Source organism: Coffea arabica, chromosome 9c (assembly GCF_036785885.1).
Source record: "Coffea arabica cultivar ET-39 chromosome 9c, Coffea Arabica ET-39 HiFi, whole genome shotgun sequence".
NCBI lineage: Eukaryota > Viridiplantae > Streptophyta > Magnoliopsida > Gentianales > Rubiaceae > Coffea > Coffea arabica.
This window is the reverse complement of record NC_092326.1, coordinates 41,183,087-41,204,861: the sequence shown is the minus strand read 5'-3', so window position 1 is coordinate 41,204,861 and position 21,775 is coordinate 41,183,087. Positions and strand designations below refer to the sequence as shown.

The 21,775-nt window shown below is 37.1% G+C and overlaps 2 protein-coding genes across 3 annotated transcripts; one reads left to right on the top strand and one right to left on the bottom strand.

Annotated features, from left to right (window-relative positions):
- Positions 1-636: 636 nt before the first annotated feature.
- On the bottom strand, positions 637-3,846 carry LOC113707782 (CDP-diacylglycerol--glycerol-3-phosphate 3-phosphatidyltransferase 2-like). Its single transcript, XM_027230104.2, has 7 exons — positions 3,161-3,846; positions 2,244-2,341; positions 2,097-2,147; positions 1,875-1,988; positions 1,351-1,407; positions 1,162-1,247; positions 637-1,034 (listed from the first exon to the last, which is right to left on the bottom strand). The coding sequence occupies exons 1-7, from the start codon at positions 3,708-3,710 to the stop codon at positions 914-916; spliced, it is 1,077 nt and encodes a 358-aa protein (XP_027085905.1). The 5' UTR covers positions 3,711-3,846; the 3' UTR covers positions 637-913.
- An 8,470-nt stretch (positions 3,847-12,316) lies between these two features.
- Positions 12,317-21,098, top strand: LOC113707985 (uncharacterized). 2 transcript variants are annotated; one of them, XM_027230406.2, is made up of 19 exons: positions 12,317-12,469; positions 12,588-12,770; positions 13,755-13,824; positions 14,068-14,667; positions 14,753-14,938; positions 15,033-15,146; positions 15,459-15,517; positions 15,688-15,754; positions 15,945-15,996; positions 16,138-16,230; positions 16,415-16,498; positions 16,654-17,078; positions 17,631-17,692; positions 18,297-18,366; positions 19,064-19,144; positions 19,250-19,351; positions 20,018-20,142; positions 20,340-20,460; positions 20,641-21,098. In XM_027230406.2, exons 1-19 carry the CDS (start codon positions 12,456-12,458, stop codon positions 20,761-20,763), a joined length of 2,631 nt encoding a protein of 876 aa, XP_027086207.1. In that variant the 5' UTR covers positions 12,317-12,455; the 3' UTR covers positions 20,764-21,098. The 2 variants fall into 2 exon arrangements, with proteins under 2 accessions (XP_027086207.1, XP_071921291.1); XM_072065190.1 differs by having other exon boundaries at positions 12,319-12,469; positions 12,580-12,770.
- Positions 21,099-21,775: the final 677 nt, after the last annotated feature.

The following is a 21,775-nucleotide window of genomic DNA, read 5'->3' as shown; positions in this document are numbered from 1 at the left end:
CAAGCACGTCCCTATCATAAGCATTGTTGCTGGGTAAGATTCGGCTACTCGAAGAACAGAAACATTTTGGCATAGCCCTTTTCCTCTTCCAATCACCAATACAATTATTGTTGAAGTATTAGATCAGCTCCCCAAAAACTTTATTTTTTTTTGAAACGACAACACATGTACCATTCTACTCTAAGAAAAAGGAAGAAGCCCATTTAAACCAAACGGGTGCATTAAACTCTCTTAATTGCAGGGATACAAAGTCTAAACCCGCAACGTATAGCCTAGAGAGAGATTTTAAATCCCTTCTTGTGACCGACTTGCCTTTGAAACAAAAAAGGGGAGAGAGAGAGAGAGTCTAACAAGGAAAATTAGAAAACAAGGTGTACTTTTGATCAGAATACACTGGTTGATATCCACAAGAACTATTAAGCAAGATCACTGGGGATACTAAGATATAAATAAGCAATCATGGCACTACATTCTTGGCAAGAGTTCCAAAAAAGATAAAAGGTTGTTCTGTGATCTGTGTTGAATCATTCCTATACCCACAAATATGACAAGCGTCTACAGAGCTTTCATCTCTGCAATTGCTACTGGCCTATCTAGGCAAACCAAAGATTGACAAGACCAGAAACATGAAAGATGTAAACAATTGGTCAGCGCCGAAACTGTTGTAACATTGTGAACCTGAATTTGTTAGAGAGTTACAACTTACGATGAAGAATACCTATTCAATCCACTAACAGTATCAATCAGTAAGTGTAGTTTAATGAGTAAGTGCAGAAGATTCCAAAACAGAGCCGCCTGTTGTCCTTGTGATATGAAAAAACCTCTCTTGTATAAACAAACGAAGGATTTGGTCAACAAGATACCTCAAAGATAAAATATTAAGAGCTCAAAGCAACGCTGATGCAGAAGAAAGCTACATCAACAAAACTTTCCAGATCTTTCTCATGTACACGACCAAAGACCATACAGAGAGCCATGCGGAGATGTAGAGCAATACAACACCAGAAGCCACAAGTGTTCCTGCCCCTATCAGACTAAAGAGAAAGAGAGGCAGAGAAGAAGTGTGTCAGTAAACCACAGTTTTAAGGTCACTTCTCGATTATGTCCAACACTGCCCCCACAAAAAAAAAAAAAGGTCGAGCTACAGAAAGAGGACCAAACCTGCTATCTCTGGTGGCCAGCAATATGGTTAACGCTGTCATCTGAGTGGCTGTTTTCCACTTCCCCAAATTATTTACAGCTACAGCCTGGAAAATCAGTCACATTATGAGTTGCATTCAGAGAAGATGTAACTTGATTGGTCTACAAGCACCAATGCAAACAAAAAAAATTACTTGTAGTGGTATTTACCTCTGAGAGTTTGCCATCTTGAGAAGCAGCCCATTCCCTGACAGCAGACATGGTTATCTGGAGATAAATGAGAGAACCAGTTCATTAGACAAATCAATTACAAACCTTCCCAGAATGTTTACAGCAAGAAGATGATGAGAATGTAAAACAAGCAAAAGTTTTAAACTCAAAGAAACTACTGATCTCCATGGGTGAAGCCAAAATAACTTTATTATGCATTCTCAAGTCATGATCTTCCAAAATTCTAACAGATATCAACTCAAGTAAGCTGACATGTAACCAAAATAAAGGCGGTGGATATCTGCCAAATATATGATCCAAGGAAGGTTGAAATTTTAGTTTGTACTTCAAGTGATTTAAAAGCCTAAAAAGTGGCAACCAAATGAAGCCTCGAATGCCAGAAATATGGATGAAGACAAGAACAAATATGTGAAACCAACAGAACACAATTAATACGGATCAAAACAGCCATGTTATGCAGCCCATCTAAACTCCATTACTGCGTGTAAAATCAAGTGCTTAACCTCTCTTCCAATTATGGCAATTGCAGGTACAGTTAGCAGCCATGAAGCTTGTCCAAATATGCCAGCTTCCAGGGGTTTTGAACACAGTAAAACCAAGGTGGCAGCAACCATAAGCTGAAAATATCAAGAAGAACTATGTAAAGAACCAAAGCCTATGGATCTGCAGTGGAAGTTCATTATGTTGTTCAAAGAAGTTTACTTTGCAAAAAAGCAAGAAAATACCTTATCAGCTACTGGATCCAAAAATGCACCAAATGCAGTACCTTGTTTCATCTGAAACAGCATACAGAAAACTTGAGTTGTCAGTTAGAAAAACAAGTTGAATCAAAAGGCCTCACGATTCATTGTTTGGGGTTTGGGAAGCAATACCTTTCTAGCAAGATACCCATCAAGCCAATCTGTAACTGCAGCAGCTATAAATATACCGGTTGCTGCATTCGGTCCCCACCAATTATCAGAGTAGAAGGCTGATACAGAACAGAGGGAATACTGTGAGTTTCCTCAAATATGCAACTATCCAAAGATGGTCCATAATAGTAATATAACATCAATGCGCTTCCTATCTTTTAGCAGCAATTAACGTCAATGCACTTTCTATTTTGCCTCAGCACAACAGACATTATATCAAACAAGTTGGGTAGTTGCGAAACCATATTCAATATAAAATCAAAAAACCAAGTAGTTTTTCCAGCTGCAACCGAAGGAATCTGAATTTCATTCTGATTCGGGCACAATAAAATGAAGTAGTGGCATTTGCATTCTGCGAATCTACTAGCATCATTCTAAACTTCATATTCTTTCGTGACCTTATCCTGGATTAAGAAAAGAGTAGGACTAGTAGTAGCATTAGAAACACAATTATAAAAGGATGAAACATGCAAAGTTTGAAGCTGGCAAAGAGAATAATATGAATATGTCATAGCAATTTGCCAAAAAAACTCGTAAAACAGAACTAACATACTAACATATTTCCAACTTTTGGTAGCCATGAGAAAAAAGCTGCCTTGTAGGAGTGAAAGATAACGAGGAAAGGCATAAACTTTTCAACAACTACAAGTTCCGGATACTTGTTTTTCAAGTCAACATCCACCAGCAATTAAAAACAAGCCAAAACTAATACACATTTACATCCACAAAAAGGGTATAAGCAGCTGACTTTTAAGACGCAAATTCATACATTAAAATAAATAAATAGATTGTCGGGACAAAACCAAGAAACCATTTTTATTGATACAAATGGGTATTGGATCATAGGCAGGCAGAAAAGGGATTTCACAAAAACATACTGGCAACGAGAAGAGGGACGGCGGCGACGCGGCCGATGGTGAGGATGGTGGGCAATGTGAGTAATTTGGCAGAATTAGCCGACGGTGGCAGTGGTTTTTTCCCGTCGTCATCATGACCGTAAGGCGTGGGGCCCATGTGAGTGGCGAGACCACTGGGATCGTCGTTAAATTGAGTACTAAAGCCTTGCCGTTTTTCTTGAGAAGAGGAAGCCAAAGGGGTCGAAGAATGCAAAAATTTCTGACCACCAAATCCGTGTCGCTGTCCTAGTACTAGGTTGTTGTTTCTATTATTAGAACTAGAGTTTGAGGAAGGGAGGGGGATCTTAACATGCGCCGAGGGTGCGCACGGGCTTATCCTGCACCGCCGCCACCACCCCCCGGTCGTGGTGGTTGAAATAGGGTGCGTGAGCCGCCGACCAGATTCGGCGGCGGCGGTGGTGGTGGTGGTGCTGCTGTTAAGGCTGCGGCGGACCCAATTATTATTGGTCGGTAATTTGTGGGAGCAGTAGAGGGAAGAGATTGTGGAGAGTTTAAGGATTCCCCCTGGCATGGCTGTTTATTCGGTTGGGTGGAGTAACGCGCACGGTAGGCTCACGTTAGCAAGGGGATGGAGTGATGGACAGGGCAGGGGTGACCAAATGTAAGCTTAGGTTACTTTTGGCAGAGAAATACTGTGTCAGCTCGACAGTCCTGTGTCGTTCCTCCTCCTTGAAACTAGTTAAGGGTCTGTTTGTTTGGGCGTAAAATACTTTCTAGAAAATGTTTTTCTTCTGTGTATAATGAAATCAATCTAGTAATCAACCAAGAACAAGTTTTGTCTCCATATCACCGCTGTCGCCAACTCTGTTGCCAATTGCCGCTACCACCATTGTTGCTTCTATATTTCATCGCCGTCCTCTTTTGCACTTTTTCAAACACATGACCACAATGATGAACAGACCTTGTAACAATTTGTTTTTTGAGATTTAATAGCACATGAAATTGGGAAATTACCCTTTTATGAATTTGAATGTAGTTTTCTATCCATAATCAGATCTATCCATATTTGTTAATTGGAGATTTTCGTTGAGTCAATTTATGATTGAATATGAGCTATTGCACGAGTGTGTGTTTATAATATTTTCAAGGAGTTGGTTGGAGACTTTGGAAGAATTTAATTCCAATTTAAGCTTGTTTTTCTTGAATTCCGGGAGTTTGAGGTTAGATTTTTTTTTTTTTTTCACATCAAGTTTATTGAAAGATTGAAACTTTAAAGCTTAAGCCTTAAAAAAAAAAAACAAACTCTACAATTTTTTTTTGATAATAAAACATATTTCATTAAAGGATTACTAGAAATCGTCCAGCACAATTGATATACATTGTTGCCCTGATGGCAGATAAACATGCACTAAAATTATAGATCTGCAATTTAACAAATACATAAGACTTGAGAAATTAAGGACAGATCTAAATAGTACCATAAATTTGAAAAACATTCCATCATAGAATAAGTCGTTGCAGCTCTCTTTGTACATGTTGTAATCGTCAGATCTGCTAATCAACAGTTGTAAGGTCCAATAAGAATGATGAGATCTGCCGAGATAAATCCAAATATGAAATATTCCCTCAAATCTGCTATCTAACTAGTTCAAGCTCAAAACTGAAAATGAGATCTGATGAGAAGAGTGAATAAATTTTAGATCTAACATATAGATCTAAAAAAACTCCAAGATCTGAGAAAATAAAGAACAAAAAACTAAAAATAAACTCTCACTAAGATAGTTTAGGAGAGACGAAAACTCTCAATAGGACACCATAAGAATGAAAAAAACTCTCACTAGGATATCCTAGGAGAGACTTTATTGAAGTGGCATTTGCGATTGGAGTGGGATGCTAATGTCAATTGTAAGTCAACCTTAGTTGACTGCCCACAGGATGTTTATGTTATGGAGTTTTGAGATTGAGTAGGGATGGCAATGGGGGCGGGTGCCCGTGGGGGGCTCTCGGGGCAGGGGGCTCTCGATGCTAATGATATTATTAGTTAGATGTATTATATAATGTATATTAATTTATGTAATATAATTGATATTATCAATTATATGAATAATTACACATGTCTACTAATAGAATTTATTAATTAGTTATACTAAATTTACTAATACATTTATACTAAATTTCTAATTACGCTTAATAGAATAACACTTTTTTCTCAAAAAAAAAGCACAAACACAATAATGAATTAGTGATTGCATTTGTACTAAAAGTGAAAACTTGACCATTTTAGTTATATTTATTTCATCATATTGGATTGTATTCAAATAACTTCTATTTGATTGTTTTTATGAGTTTCAATTGTAAAATTACAATGAATAATAATTTGGTGATGTGTTGATATTTTAGTACTTGGTTATTTATTAAAATTTAATTATAATAAAATTATATTAATCCCGCGGGGTAAGCGGGGCGGAGCGGGGCGGGGCGGGGCGGGACGGGACGGGGGGAACTAATAGGCAACGGGGCGGGGGGGCGGGGGAGGGGTCCCCCGCCCCAACCCCGCCCCGTTGCCATCCCTAAGATTGAGGGACATTTTTGTGGTCTGGCCAAACATGAGGGGCTAATTTGTTATTTGGTCAAACGTTTGGCAAGATAAATATAATAAACCCTAGTATACAAAGAACAATTAAAAAATTTTAAAGGATTGGAAGTTGGATGCCTTTTTTTGGTAGGAGGAAATTGGACGTGTACTACTTTTGTGATAAAGATTTTTATTCTTGAAAAAGATTAAATAAATTTAATATAAGCTAAAAATAATACAAGAAGATTTGATGAATCATAGATTGTCTATCAAATTTACTTACTCAAATCCGAAAAGGAAAAAAGCAGAAAAAGGGTTACAAATTCAAATCTTCCATTGCTGTTGGATTGATTCGCATTAGTAATAAGCCAAAGTGACAGAATACAAAGGATTGTATCTGGCTAAGTAGTGATCTGTGGCATTGGGCATGGTATGTATAGTGAGCAGTAGGGGCGATATTGAATCAAATAACTCGATTCGAACTCGTAGACTACTCGATCAACAGTTCGACTCGAGCTGTTTGATCTAGTTCAAAATACTCATTTGATCATACGAGTCCATATCGAATGCCAATTTTTTGTACTTGAAGACTCAATGAACATAATCGAACTTTTTTATAATATATATATTTAAAATTTTTTATATTTATTATCATGAAATGTCAATAATATTCTTTATTTAAAATTATATGTAAAATATTAATTTTTGTTACGTGAGTTTGATTATATTCGAATATACTCGATTAAACTTGATTGTACTCGAATATGTTCGATTGAACTTGATTTGATTTCATTATATTTAATTAAATTCGATCTCGAGTTCAAACTCAAGTAAAGTAAATTGAAATTGAGTTCGAATTCGAGTTCGACTTCTAAAAGTTCAATGGGTTTGATTTCTACCTCGAATTCAATTATTTTATCTCGACTCGACTTGAATGCACCTGTAGTAACTAGCATGATGTGTAATTGCTTATTTAACGATGTTAACTAGGTTAGTCCAATAAATTGCACTCGCCAATTGCTCGCAAAAGTATCTAATTTTTTTTATTATCTGTTTTCTTAATGGGAAAAAAAATCTCAATGCATTTTCAATTTCTTCGCCAAGAAAAGGTAGTCTAAAATGTGAGACCTATCAAGCAATGATGTAGAGCAACACATGGGCCCCAAGAAAAGGTGATGGATTTTTTCTGTTTGGTAATAAAGGTGATGGATTTTAACTCCTGCGTTTGTTTAAATTAGGTGGATGTGTGTGGATTTTTTATTGATTTCGATAAAAAAAAATAAAGGTGATGGATTTTACTCTTTTTTCTTTTTGGCATGACTGAAATAATAGGTCCATTCATATCCCCTGTGCATGTCTAGGCCTTCTCTAGTCAAGTACAAGGCGTGTAAATTTTCTATACACCCGTTACCAAGAAAAGTTAAATGGTTATGTTTGTCCACCCAGGATAAGGGGCACAAACGGTTGCAGGATTTGTGCATTTTTCAACAGCGCGTAACATTTTTTGCATATCGCGTAACTTTTTTACATATGAAATAACTTTAGAACAATTTTTTGTGGGCCCACACATGGCGTGAAAATCGAGTTACATGCTGTAATTTGAGCCGCACAAATTTTTGAGATCACATCGTGGCCATGAACTTTCAGGAAAGGCTGCCCCATTTCCGTCCACCTAGTTTAAGATTTGAGAAAATGACAACTAGCCATTATTTATTTAAGAAAAGGTCGAAAATTTTGGGATTATTATCTCAATATTTTGAGTTTACTTGGGTGTGTAGTGCCTTATCCGTCGAATGATTTGGGCTACTTATTATGTGGTTTATGTACTTAAAACGCTTTATAAAAAGTTTACTCAATATTAGGGGTGGATTATGACTGTCTGTGCAAAATTGAGGGGTGACAAATTAATTTTTTAAACTACCCAGATAAAGGTCGAAAGGCATGTTGCAGCATCAATGATTATGCAGGGACCAAATCGTTTATAATCACACAGTAAAAGTCCTTTTAAATTGACCTTTCCGACATGTGGGTTTTAAATAAAGAAGAAGAGAATTTACGGAGACAGCGGCGGTTATCTGACAAGTCTTCCCGCCGGACCTTTCTGCGCTCTTGCATGCGCTTCTAGTTATCTACCATAGCAGTTTATTTGAAATAATTATTACAAATTTTTTAAGTTGTAATATACATGAAATAAAAATATATTTATAATATAAATAAATAATTTTTTTATATAAATAATAACTATCCAAATACAATGAACTAAAGGGGCTCGAGATGAGTTATTCTTTTATTAGTGCGCCCCTAAAATGTTAACAATTCTAAAGTAGTAGTATTTTTGGAACACACGCAAAGTAAGTATGATTAAATGCACATCACATAATCTTTATTAAAAAATTTTTATGTGTGTCAAAAAATCATTACATTAGTAATGTAGAAAAAATTAGTTCAACATGTGTATTTACTCTGAGTTGTTAACTTGTTATGTATCATGGGGCATTTGAATTGATGCGAGGCCGCATCTAAGGGGACATTAACACAAATGTATTGACAGCGGAGGAGGCGAGACCCTTGGATAAGCAGGATCAATCTTCGATGGCACATGAAATAATGTAATTGCAGAGTTAATTAAAACCAAAGGATATTTTTGTTAAACATTTACAATTTTTTCCCAAGTTTAGTATGTTTTGAAGTTCATATTGTTCTTAAATTTAGAAGTGACAGAAAATTTGGAACAAAAATTCGGTGTGTTTCCGTGGACACATTTTTCAATTATCTTTTTATTTCAAATATATCAGATCGTTACAGTAATTTTTCTACAAAAAAAAAATTCAGAAAAATGCAATCTAAACAAAGATTCTTCAAAGAACTTCCATAATTAAAGCACAATTCTCCCTATTAATTTTCTCTGCCCATGATTGACAACAAACCGAAAAAGCTCGACATAGTCAATAGTGATGTTTGGTCCACCACTAAATCACACACCTCACAGCAATAATCATTAAAGCACAATTATAATATCTTTTAGTTAGCATCAATCATGTTTACCATCACTCTTTATACTTTACCTTTCATTTTTTGCCGTCGCAAATTCCTGGTGCCGTTTGAAAGTCTTGCTTTGGAGCTTCTCTTGCCCCTAGGTCCTTTTTTCGATAATTTTCCACGTAACGAATAATATAGCAAAGGATACGATTTATTTAGGTTGTGTTTGGATTGTATTTTCCGTCATTTTTCATGGAAAAAATACTGTAGTGATTTGATATATGTGAGAAAAAAATGTGATAGTAAAATGTGATCACGGAAAACAACAATATTTTTCGACGAAAATAAGCAATCCAAACAAGGCCTTATTTATGCCAACTTTTGAACTCGATCCATGTACACTGCTGAGCATTGTTGGGGCCATCGTCCTTTTGGATCTGAAAAGTGCCATAATGTCACTTAGAATTATTAATGTTTTGTCCTCACAATTAACAAGCGGTTTGCACATTAATAGTCGACCACCATTACTCGTCATGTACGATAAATAACAGTCTTGCTAGGAAAAATTATAGGGGTGTGAAAAGTAAAATCCAAATCAAGCCCACAAACTAGCTCCACTGAAAATTTATTATTCATTGAAATTTCATTTTTTTTTAAAAATTTTTTAATGTACGCGAAAGACTTCGGATTCGAATACTCTCTCGAACCTCCCGCCCATCGTGGCTTCCCATTACCTACATAGATTGATTCATCTTTACCCAATTTATTGTAGTGAGTTTGTTTGGATAGAGAGAATTTGGAAAAAAAATTTTTACCTCACAAATCTCAATCATCTTTTTATCTTTTCAGTCACCTTTTTTATCTCACACACATCACATCACAAAAAATGATACAGTAAATATCTCAAATAAATCATCCAAATAAACTCTTATCCAAACAAACTCATTAGGATTAAAGAACAACAAAGAGTTTGGACTCCAGTATTAGTGTATCCATAGTAGTGCCACGTCTACTAACACCAACCAGCTTTTCTTCGTATCTGAAATCACTGAAAAGCATGCTTAAAAAATTACAAAATACCCCTTTATAAGAACGTACTTTTCCATTTTATCCCCCCATAATTTAATGATTCAATACAGCTCCTAAATTTGTCAATTTGTTGCAACCTATACATTATTAGGTCTCACGTGGTGTAATAATGTATAGGTCACGTGAGACGTAATAAATGTATAGGTTGCAACAAATTGATAGATATGGCCTTAATGACATCAACGTTTTGTTAAAAAAAAAAAAAAAAGACATACAATGTCAAATGTATTATAATAAAAAGCTAATTCCGTGCCTTTGATGATTTACAAATAGACGAGTCTTGTCCTGCATATTATTTAACCGAAATCCGCAATTTCTTTGTGCTTTTCTGTAAAATATGCACGAAACGTGACAAAATCACATTTAATTTAAGTATACTTGTGGATTGCATTACACAAAAAAAGCTTTTTCAAAAGTTGAGGGGACAAATTAATTCAATTGAACAATTAAGAGAACGAAATGGAAAAACATCAGTGTTAAGGAGGACAATGCGTCATTAATCGAATAAGCAACTGACTGGCAGAATAAAATCCCAAGATTAATTGATGCTCATAAAAATAAAAATTAAGAAATGTTTGACTGGCCAGCCAACCATGCTATATAATTAATTAACTACCACTTCTTTCAGCATATTCTTAAGGGACGCAAATGGTGTTTTCCTTTCCACACCGCCGAGTGGTACAGAAAAACCCAAAGAATGAGTCCTAAAAAAAAATGTAAAATGAAGATATAATCGATATATTCCTTAATAATGAGTTGGCTACATGACCAATATTGGGCCTGTTTGGAAGCTTGGTTTTTTACCAAGTTTGTATAAAACTAGTTTTTTAACAACTTTTGCTACAGGAACCCCAAAAAACTTATCAAAATTTTTAACCTACACATTTAAAATATCCAAAACACAACAAAAAAAAAATTCCCTTCCCCTTTTCTTCTTCTTCCTCCCTCACTACCACCTCCATTGCCTGCTCCGTCACCAATTTCCGGTGTCGGTGCCGGACTTTTTTTTTTCCCCATTTTTTTCCCTCTCCCCCTCTTCCTCCCCTGCCATCATCCTCCCTTGTCTTTTTTTTTTTTTCTCTCTTACGTCTGGCGCAGAGGGGGGTGGCACAGAGAGGAGCGGCCAAGGGGGCAGAGGGGGAAGGGGGAAGGGGCGGCCAGGGGGGCAGAGGGGGGCGGCGGGGGAGAGAGGGAAGGCGGGAGGAGGGGCAGAGGGGGGCTGCGGGGGGGAAGGCGGGGGAGAGAGAGGCTGCGGGGGGGGAAGATGGGGGAGAGAGAGGCTGCGGGGGGAGGGGGAATGCGGGGGAGAGAGGGAAGGCGGGGGGAGGGGGAAGGGGCAGAGGGGGGCTGCGGGGGGGAAGATGGGGGAGAGAGAGGCGGCGGGGGGAGGGGCAGAGGGGGGCTGCGGGGGGGAAGGCGGGGGAGAGAGAGGCTGCGGGGGGAGGGGGACGGCGGGAGGTGGAGTTGCAGCTGGGGGTGGTGGAGGTAACGGGGAAGAAGAAGAAGAAGAAGAAGAAGAAGAAGAAGAAGAAGAAAAAGAGAGGAAAGAAAAGAAAAAGGAAAGAAAGAAAAAGAAAAAGAAAAAGAAAAAAAAGAGTTTTTCACCTTACAAAAACTTTTACAAAATTTTTCACCTAACAAAAACTTCTACAAAATTTTTTCAAAAACTTTTACAGTGTACTACAGTAAAGTTTTAGACAAACTCCCAAAAAACTCAGGTTCCAAACAGGCCCATTGATTGGTTTTCGACATTGTCGCATTAACGATAGTAGCTCATTTCTTTCCATCCATATGGTTTTAAAGGAGAAAAGAATTAAATCCCAATAAATGTTGGGAATAAAATATATCTGGAGCATTGAAATGAAGCAGCTTCCTTTGTTTTTTTTTTTTTACACTTATTGCCTCCTCTTTTTCTAATCTTATGCAAGTAGTAATATTCCAGCCTACTTTGCCCAACAATTCTTGCCTGCCCTTGTATTTGCCTCGCCGGACGCAATCTCGTAGTCCGTGCTAAGTAACTTGCCACTTGCTGAATAAATGCTAATTGTATACACTCGGTGCCGACGCCCCTAATTTTAAGTCTCTTTAACAAAATGTCACACCACAAGTACGTTGCATAAACATACAATTAACTCATCAGCTGATAAGGGTGGATTATTTTTCCACGAAAGCTCGTGTAGTTCGAATCGATATACACAATCAATTTAGTCAGTAAAGACGGATCATTTCTTTATAAAAAATTATGTAGTTCAAATATCTCGTTATTGATATACACAATCAATTTAGTTAGTAAAGACGGACAATTTCTTTATAAAAAGTTGTGTAATTTAAATTTCGCTGTCGATGATGACGTGAGAAATGTATTGATGACCAATTCGGACATGTTCTGACCCATAACACTAATCGAAACCAAATCCATTTAAACTGTTTACTTAAAAAAAACAAAAACTTTATGTAAACGTTAATCTCGCCGATCCCATGTGACCGGCCCCCCACCACGCCCCATACGCCCTGTCCCATGGACCCATTAATCAACAAGGAAAAAGGATCAAATCCACGTCAAACCAATTCAGTACTACCAATTCAGTACAATTCCTGCTGCTGCTATAGCTGCACTAGCAGCCATGAGCTACCCTACCCATCCTCCGCCTAATCACTCTTCCCTCTTCGGTTATGTTTCTCAATAGGTACTAGACTAGAAGTAGTATATATGGTTCTATAAATAGTTACTACCATCGAATTCTGTCTTCCTTTTTTTTTTTTTTTTAAATTGTTTTTTGGTTGATTAAAAGTATAGATTTTTAGATCAAGAAAAGAAGACCAAGTTCAATTCCAGTTCAAACCCCTGGGAGATTCCATTTCGCATTCCTCGCCGGCTTTTTCTTCTTCTCCTGCTTTTCCGAGAATGAAGGCCAAATCAGCATCTGCAGCAGCAGCAGCAGCAGCAGCAGTCTTGAGTCCTCCTGTCATTTCTTTCGATCACAAGAGGTGCTGCTCTAACTACTGTTTGTTTTCTCAGTCCTATCCCATCCCTCGTCTCTCCACGTGTCTATCCCATAATCCCACGTTCCACATTTTTCTGTTTCTTGATTTCCTTCTTTTCATTTTGTAGATTCTCATGCCGGATTTTTACTATTCTTTCTTGATTCTTCTATAACTTGCCACGTGGATTATCTTGGCACCGTTTGATGAATCACCATGAGGAAATTTTCTTGATTTTCATTGGTAGTGTTAGATATTCTGATGGGCCCTTTGTAGTCCTGATTAGATTACGGCAATTGTAAATCTTTTTTATTTTTTTTATTCACTTAATTCAAATTTGGGGTCTTTTTCTGATTTGACGGCAATGGGATTTTGCAATTCAACTTGAAGAAACTGGAGCGATTGACAATTTGATTATCACTACCATTCTGATGATGTTGTTATTCCTGATTTGTTTGCTTAAGTTGAATATAATTGAGATTTTCTTCCTTTTTTTTTCTTTGTTTTTAGAAGCTTCCAAATCTTGATTTCAGTAAAATCTAAACGAAGAAACGTATTTTTATCCTAAATGTCTATGAATTTGATTAATTACTAGTGTTCTCGTTGAGCGCCTGTTAAAGGGAAGACTGGTTTGTGATATAGTTAAAATTCAGAATGTGGTAACGGCAACGCCAAGAGCAATATGGATTCTAGGAAAATGGAAATACACAGTGGAAAATGTTGTTATCCGATATAAGCCGGCAATGTTTTGAGGCTGATGGAAGGTAGCAATGCACCTTTATTTCTAGTCTTTATGGAAAAGTGCAACGGTTTTTTCCTGTTATGGTTTCTGTATGTCGCTTAATTGGATTTGATCTTCATGTACTACTATGTTGTGTGGTAGGACCAAAATTTTTGAGCTGTTCAAGTTATTTGGTGTCTAACTAGCTTGGAATTTACTTTGATTGCCTTGTTGTGTTGGACCAATTAATGAAGATCTTTCTTGATCAGGGATGCTTATGGATTTGCTGTGAGACCGCAGCACTTGCAGAGATACCGTGAATATGCAAATATATACAAGGTGGTTAATCTTATCTCTAGTGGTTTTTAGTAATACAGAATCATGTATTTGATTCAGGGAATTTGTAATGGTATAAAATGCAAAAAGCTTTGTGTAACACTTAATCTGATTCACACTATGCAAAATGCCTACTTAGGACAAAGCTAGATTAGTTTTTATGAAACTTCAACAATGTGCCTCAGCCAAAAGATTTAAGCTTTGATTCTGGCTTATAGTCTCTCTTGTTGTTTGTAATCCCTTTAGGAAGAAGAGGAGGAAAGGTCTGAGAGATGGAAAGATTTTTTGCTACGTCAAGCAGAGTCTGCTCGATTGCCTATAAATGGGTTATCTCCGCATAATGATGGTATCACGTATCATGCTGGAACCAGAAATGAGGATGCTGATATTGTTGTCGGGAATGAAAAAGAAGAAGAGAATATAGGTGGTGAGAAGCCTGATTCTGGAACTTTGACTACAAATGAAGGGGAAGAGGGGCAACCAACAGTGAAGGCAAAAGCCCATGGGGTCCAGATATGGACGGAAGTTAGACTATTGCTACATCCAATTGAGGATGCAATGAGCTTTCGTGTTAAGAAGACAGCTGGATATGTGAAGAAAGAGCAAGGTGTTGGAACTGGAAAGCATCTTCCTCCTATTGAAGAGGCTCGACCTGCAAAAGGAGCATCTGAAGAGGACTCTGAAGAAGAATTTTATGACTTGGAGAGATCAGAATCAACTGATAACATAAGTGCCTTAGGAGCGGGTGCCACTGGTGATTTAGCTTCTCCAGAATCTTTGATTCCTTGGAAAGAAGAATTAGAGATTCTTGTGCAAGGTGGTGTGCCAATGGCTTTGAGGGGAGAGGTAGACATACCAGTCTTTGATCCTTCTTTGAACTCATTCAATTCAATCTTCTTCCTATATGCTCAGTTTGTTCTTTTAATTATAGCTTTGGCAAGCCTTTGTTGGTGTCAAGACGCGTCGTGTGGAGAAATACTATCAAGATTTACTAGCATCAAACGTTAAATCTGCTAATAACACAGATAACAGACATGTGGAATCAGAGGACTGTAAAAAGGAGTCAACTGCAGACTGTATTGCTATATCTGAGAAATGGAAAGGGCAGATTGAGAAGGTCTTTGGTTTACCCTTCTATTGTGATTATAGATAGCTTCTTGTTACTAATTTGATGCCATTCTGAGTTTTCTATTATTGTTTAAACTGTATAGGATTTGCCTCGGACATTCCCAGGCCATCCTGCTCTGGATGAAGATGGAAGAAATGCTTTGAGACGATTACTTACTGCTTATGCTCGGCATAATCCTTCTGTTGGGTACTGTCAGGTACTTGTCTGCAAAGAGTTTCTTTTTTTTTTTTCTTATGATTTAGCATGGGGAATGTGGCGGTGACAAGCTGAATTTAATTGTCTTGGGTAGTTGTTCTCACATTATTATTTTGTTTCTTCCTATGTTTTTATACCTTAATGCATCAAGACAATATTGTTGATATACGCTGGTTTCTTTATATGATTTTTGGTCTTCTTTTGTGTTCCATAAAGTTGATCTCTAGTTATATTCGCTCGTGCCTGTGACCTTAAGCTAAATGACACTTGACATCTTCCAAATGCCACTGATTTATTGCTATTTACTTTGCAGGCAATGAATTTCTTTGCAGGTCTGCTGCTGTTACTGATGCCTGAAGAAAATGCATTTTGGTGAGTTTGGAACTTGCTCATGGTGTTCATTACTGGAACCTATTGTTTGGGTGATAGTTATATGATTTTTTAAATTATTTTGTTGTAAATTTTGGTTATCTGTTTGGTGTCATTATGCACCATATGCATTGCTGTTAGCATGGGATTTTCTTAAGTGCTAGCTTTTTCAGGGCTTTGTTGGGGATTCTTGATGACTATTTTGATGGCTATTATTCAGAAGAAATGATAGAGTCCCAGGTAATGAGCTTTGGGTTTTGGTTGCTTTGTCAATTGGTTGGCCTTGGCCATATTGATTTGTAAGATTGTGGATGTCTAGTTCCTTTTGGATGAATCATGTATTTGAATTCTTGAACTAAATAATGTGGATATGCGAAGAAGTTTCAAAAGTTGATTAAGATATAATTTCTTTTTTTGAATTATGTTTCAGGTTGACCAACTTGTTCTTGAGGAGTTGGTGCGCGAAAAATTTCCAAAACTGGGTTTGTCTCTTGTTGTCATACTGTCTTCTTGTTTTTTTTCTGTAGACAATGCCTCTACTTGGTGCTTTAATCCCATTAATCTTTGATTAGACAACCTTGCTGTTATTCTTTGGTTTCATTCTACCTCTTTGTATGTTGCAGTAAACCATCTGGATTATCTAGGAGTTCAAGTGGCATGGGTTACTGGACCATGGTTCCTTTCAATATTCATGAATATGCTTCCATGGGAAAGTGGTCAGGTTCTTTGCTTCATTGTGCTATATCTTTGTAGGTCTTTATATGTTGAGGTTGTAGGAATGTGCTTATCTGCTATTCTCATGCCATCCAGTTATGAAACGTCTCTTCTCATTTTGCTTATCTCACTGGAAGTGCAGTGTCATATGAGAGCTTGAGCCTGATAAGTTTGCTTTTTTCCCAGTTCTTAGGGTCTGGGATGTGCTTCTCTTCGAAGGAAACCGTGTGATGCTATTTCGGACAGCCCTTGCTTTAATGGAACTATATGGTAATGTCATAAAGTGTTTGGGGTCACTCTACATACCTCGAATGTGTATATTGATGTGACCTTTTCGTAGTTCTTTGATGTGCTTAACCATTTTTACTTGAAATAAGGACTCTACTATTACATGAATGAAACTTATTTTGCTCAGTTTTGTTTAGGACCTGCCCTTGTCACAACTAAGGATGCTGGTGATGCAGTAACTCTGTTGCAGTCACTGGCTGGCTCCACATTTGATAGCAGCCAACTGGTTTTGACAGCATGCATGGGTTACCAGAATGTTAATGAATCCAGACTACAGGAACTGAGAAATAAGCATCGGCCAGCAGTAAAGGCTGCTATTGAAGAAAGATCAAAAGGACTTCGGGCCTGGAAGGATTCCAAGGGCTTGGCGTCCAAGCTATATAGTTTTAAGCAGGATCCTGGATCTATTATTGCTGGGGCGAATAGAGCAGATCAAGGGGTTAATAAACAGATAAATGGTGATGTATCCCCCATACATGCTGCATCTGCTACCATGGATCAGTTGTATACGGGCCTGACAGATGATATGGAGATTGATTCTGTTCCAGATCTCAAAGAACAGGTACCTTCTTCCCTTTCCTGACCTCTTGTCCTTATTATTGCTATGGATAAATATGAATACTAGGTCAAATATCATTCTTGTGTAACATGGCAAGGTATTCTTGTAGAACTTTTGATATAGATTGATATAAATGATTAAGGAGAGTTATATTATTGCTTAATCACAAATCCCTTCCTTTTCCATACTTGAAGTTCCAATGCTTGGTGCATCCCTTAAATGCACTTGTGTACCACTGAATAGCTATGAGATTTTAGAAAACCTTCGCCAATGATAATGAATTTGCCTCCTAAGGAGGACTCGCAGCTTAGAAGTATGTCCATTAGCTGATAATGACTGGAGGTTGAACTCAAACTGGTAATCAGTGGAATACAGGAGAGACGGATTGTTATATACTTTTGGAAAGTTGATATGGCACCACGCTATGCATATTGTGCAATTAATATATGCTTCCCTTGTACGAGTAAAATTTGTTTCACTTTGTTTTGATTGTCTTATTCATCAAAAAGAGTATATTTTTTGTTCTTCCCTTGGTGACATATAGAGCATGTGCAGGTAGTGTGGCTGAAGGTTGAATTATGTAAGTTGTTGGAGGAAAAACGGTCTGCTGAACTCAGGTAGATGTCAGTGTTATGTGCCGTGCAGTTTCTTGCCTCCTGAATTCTGACTGATTTGCTGTTCAATTTTCTTGGATCTTAATTTTGGGTCCTTCTGTTGGAAACATGGGCATTACTTTCACTCAGTTTGAAACAAAATACATGCAGGACCCACAAATCCAAAGGAGCCCAAATATTGGCTTTATCTTCTAAAGATTGTCTTCTTAATGGTGCCTGTATAGTTATTTTTTTTCACATGAATTTTTCCTTTCTAGCCAAATATTTTTGTGCACATGATGTCAAGTATAGGTCTTGCTTTATGTATCAGACATTTAAAAAACGATTGAGAACATTCCGTCACCTTGTAATGTATCTTAGTTCAGGTTAGCTTTTCTCTGATACTTCTAAACTATACATGCCTTTTTTTGTGATACTCCATAAGTATACATAACAGCAACTTATAAGTCTTTTGGTATTTGTATGTTTTGATGTTCTGTGCTTTCCTGATGAAATATTTTGCTTGTTATAACTGCCTTCAAAATGCAAATACGGCTGCTTCACAGAATTTTTACTTCTCGTACTGAATATCAAATTTTTTTTTTCTTTCCTTCTCTTGGTTTGACAGATCTGAGGAGTTGGAAACAGCACTAATGGAGATGGTCAAGCAAGATAACCGGAGGCAATTGAGTGCACGAGTACGTGAATAATTTTTCCGACCATGATTTTTTTCCTTTATTATTATCTCATTGATTTATCTTGCTGATTCTCCACTTATTTTGCTCTTTCTGTACGGTGCTTTTTGATGTCTCTGATGAAATTGCCTTTTCCTCCTGGTATCAAATAAAGCAATTACTATAAATTTTGACTGCTAGATAATTCAGGTCTTATTTGATTTTACCCAATATTGGTCATTAATTGAAAAAGGGATTGTTTTTTTTTCCGATCACCGCTGTGTACATCACTTGTGACGGGGTCCACTGCAAGAGGGCTACTCAATATTTTTTGGATTCTTATTGTATTTTGGCTTTTCAAAATTGAGCTTTTTGCCTGGGCTTCTTTCCTGATTTGCTGTTTAGTTGTTCTCTGATGTGAGTATAATCTTATTGCATGGGATCTACAGAATGAATTTCATATGCAAGCTTTTCTAATAAAAATTTTTGGCTTAGTGTGTCAAGTTCAAGAGTTGCTTCTTTTTCTTTTTTATCCCCCCCCCCCCTTTTCTTCAGCATTTTGGTTCCTTTTTTCTCGCTGGTGATATCAATGATGTTTTCTTTTCAAAATTTGTCTAAAATCTGCTTAATTTCAATGAGTGTTTTATGGTGCAAATCTAATCACTCTCTTTTGAGATACTGATTTTCTGAATTCAAGGTAAATCATGTGTCTTCTCTTTAGGTTGAGCAATTAGAGCGAGAACTTGCAGAACTTCGGCAGGCTTTTGCTGATAAGCAAGAACAAGAAACTGCCATGCTACAGGTACTATTTTTACTACTAGTAGATGATTCATGACATTGTAGCTGATTTTACCCCTCAGTCTCCTCAGTATTTCATATAGTGACTTGGTCATGACCTCTTATCTAGGTTTTGATGAAAGTAGAGCAGGAGCAGAAGGTAACTGAAGATGCTCGTAGGTTTGCTGAACAAGATGCAAATGCTCAGAGATATGCTGCTCAAGTGCTTCAGGTTTACTAGGATATTATGTCTGTCTTGAGGCATCTCATTCTTTTGTTCATATTGCTATTAAACTTTTTCTTCGTCAATTATTCTTTTGTTTGTTGGAACTAGCAAAATATGTCAGTGTTGTGTTTGTGCATCTGTAACAAATTGACAGTAAAGGGAAAACCAGTTTACATTCAATCTAGTGGAGCATTAGTGATAGCATTTATACCGTGCTTATTCATTACAAAGTTTTAATATGGACTTGTGCTATCAGCTCGCCAGCCCATTCATTGTTTCTTTTTAACAGAGGACCTATAAGCAATTTATCTCAACTATTGCATTGATTTTGTTATCGTGTGGTTACCTTATTGAAAAGAGCCCACTGTTTGTTTGCTTTGAGGTGGATTCCTATCCTTTAAAGTTCTCCTCACAATCCTGTTCCAAGCTTTTGAAAAGTCAGCCAGTACTTGAGTAATTGTTGAACTTGAAAGGGAATTAAGTCTGGCTCTGATTTATGGCTGAAAGTTGGTTAGAAGTTGAACCTTTATCCTCTGCATTTGTCTCTTTGATGTCCATGATATTGATTAGAATTTTTGCGCCTAATTTGCAAACTTAATTATGCCGGCGCTTCAGAAAAATACACCAGCTGGAAATGTCAGTCATTAAGTTATATCGTCTTTCTAACGGCAGGAAAAATATGAAGAAGCTATTGCTTCCCTGGCTGATATGGAAAAAAGGGTAATTATGGCAGAGTCCATGTTGGAGGCTACATTGCAGTACCAGTCTGGACAAAATAAAGCACAACCTTCTCCAAGGTGCCTATTGTCTCTTTCACTATCTACTTTCAAGTGTTTAATGACATTGACATTATGCTGTTTGATTATTTTTTTCTTCTTCTGCAATACTGAATTCCTTTATTTTTTGGATGTGCTACCGCTGGCATGAACAGAATTTGGTTTTGTGGTTTGCATTTGTTAGTGTCAGTCATAGTTAACTCAACTGCACTTCATAGGTCTGTACAGCAAGATTCTTCTCAAGTTCGAAACAGTCAAGATTCTTCCCAAGACATCCCGATGAGAAAGATTAGTTTGCTATCAAGACCATTTGGACTTGGTTGGCGTGATAGGATTAAGGTCAGTTTAGACTTCTCCAATTTTGAAGAATTATAATGTACAAATTTATTATCAAAAGAGTTTCATTAAGGATCACTGTAGGGAGCTGAAAGAAAGATGGTTTAATGCAATAATAAGCTCAAATGTAGATTGTGCCACTTATTGCTTATATATGCCCTACATTTGCTGTGAATCATATAGGGAAAGCCATCTAATGTTGAGGAATCCAATGATGATAAATTGGTAGACGCGAAAGTGGAACAAACTCCGAGTACCCCACAGAAAGAGACTAACAGCCATCAGCTGGAGGACAATGTACAATAGCTTCTGAAGATGAAAAAAGGCCTGGGAAACTGCAACTCTTGTTAGAAACAGGAACTGCTCTCCAGCTTGAATGTCACTTTTGAAACGAGTAAATGTGGTTTCTTTGTCTGCATCTTATTTTTTCACCCCCTCCATCCCTTAGAAGGTGAAGGAAGAAGGTATAAGAAAGTATAGTACCATTTATTGGTTTGTTTATTATAGAAAAACAATATTAATAGCTAGGTAAGCATAGACAAATTTAGAAAAGATGAAAAAGGGGATCTTTTAGCTATCCTCCGGTTGTAAAATAATGCTTCCTGTAATATTATTGTTATATTTTTTTCTTCTCCCCCTCAGCTACTCAAATGTATAATGTTGTAGATGCACAGAGAGAGAGAGAGAGTAGTGATATCAATTCTTTTGAAGAAAGCTAAAAAAGAGTGATTTGCTCAATGTTCTAGCCTCATTTCCATGGAAAAAATGTCACTGAGGCGTCCGGTAGTAAGAAATTTGTTCATGCTGTTGTATTGGACATGTGATAAAGAGTAGAGGGAAATCATCAATGCAATAGTTTTTTTACTGTGGAAGATTATGAGTTCAGTACTATTATTAGGCGAATTAGGGATTGATTTTGTTTTTTTCCAAGTCATCAATCAGTCAAGTTGATGTTGTATCATGACCGTCCCAGTAAATTTAAATTTTAACTGCTGGGTCAAAAACCTGGAAATTCGGCTTATCTGTATCTTAATGAGTTATTACACTACAACCAACCACACAAACACATTATTATTTTTCAAAATGCAGCATCAATCAACACTCTATTTGGCCGTCAACCTTTCCTGACGGTTTCCACCTGCTACTGTCCTTGTCCCAACTCCCCTCGAAGTTAAAAGACTAAGGCGTGGGGTTTTAGTCTGTTGCTAAATTAATCACACTTGGCTGAATTCTCCTCATTTTGAAAGGGTAATTGGCGGTAAATTAGGTATTGTCTTTGTAACTTTTTAATGTAATCTCGGTTAATGACTCCGGTAAT

What these genes read in the sequence shown, in the direction of transcription:
- LOC113707782 (XM_027230104.2), bottom strand. Translation starts at nt 3,710, where the DNA reads ATGCCAGGGGGAATCCTTAAACTCTCCACAATCTCTTCCCTCTACTGC. An exon ending in AAGATGGCAAACTCTCAGAG is followed by an intron (nt 1,248 to 1,350) that starts GTAAATACCACT and finishes CTGATTTTCCAG; the next exon opens with GCTGTAGCTGTAAATAATTT. An exon ending in CTGGCCACCAGAGATAGCAG is followed by an intron (nt 1,035 to 1,161) that starts GTTTGGTCCTCT and finishes CTTTCTCTTTAG; the next exon opens with TCTGATAGGGGCAGGAACAC.
- LOC113707985 (XM_027230406.2), top strand. An exon ending in ATTTCTTTCGATCACAAGAG is followed by an intron (nt 12,771 to 13,754) that starts GTGCTGCTCTAA and finishes TTTCTTGATCAG; the next exon opens with GGATGCTTATGGATTTGCTG. An exon ending in ATGCTGCTCAAGTGCTTCAG is followed by an intron (nt 19,352 to 20,017) that starts GTTTACTAGGAT and finishes TTCTAACGGCAG; the next exon opens with GAAAAATATGAAGAAGCTAT.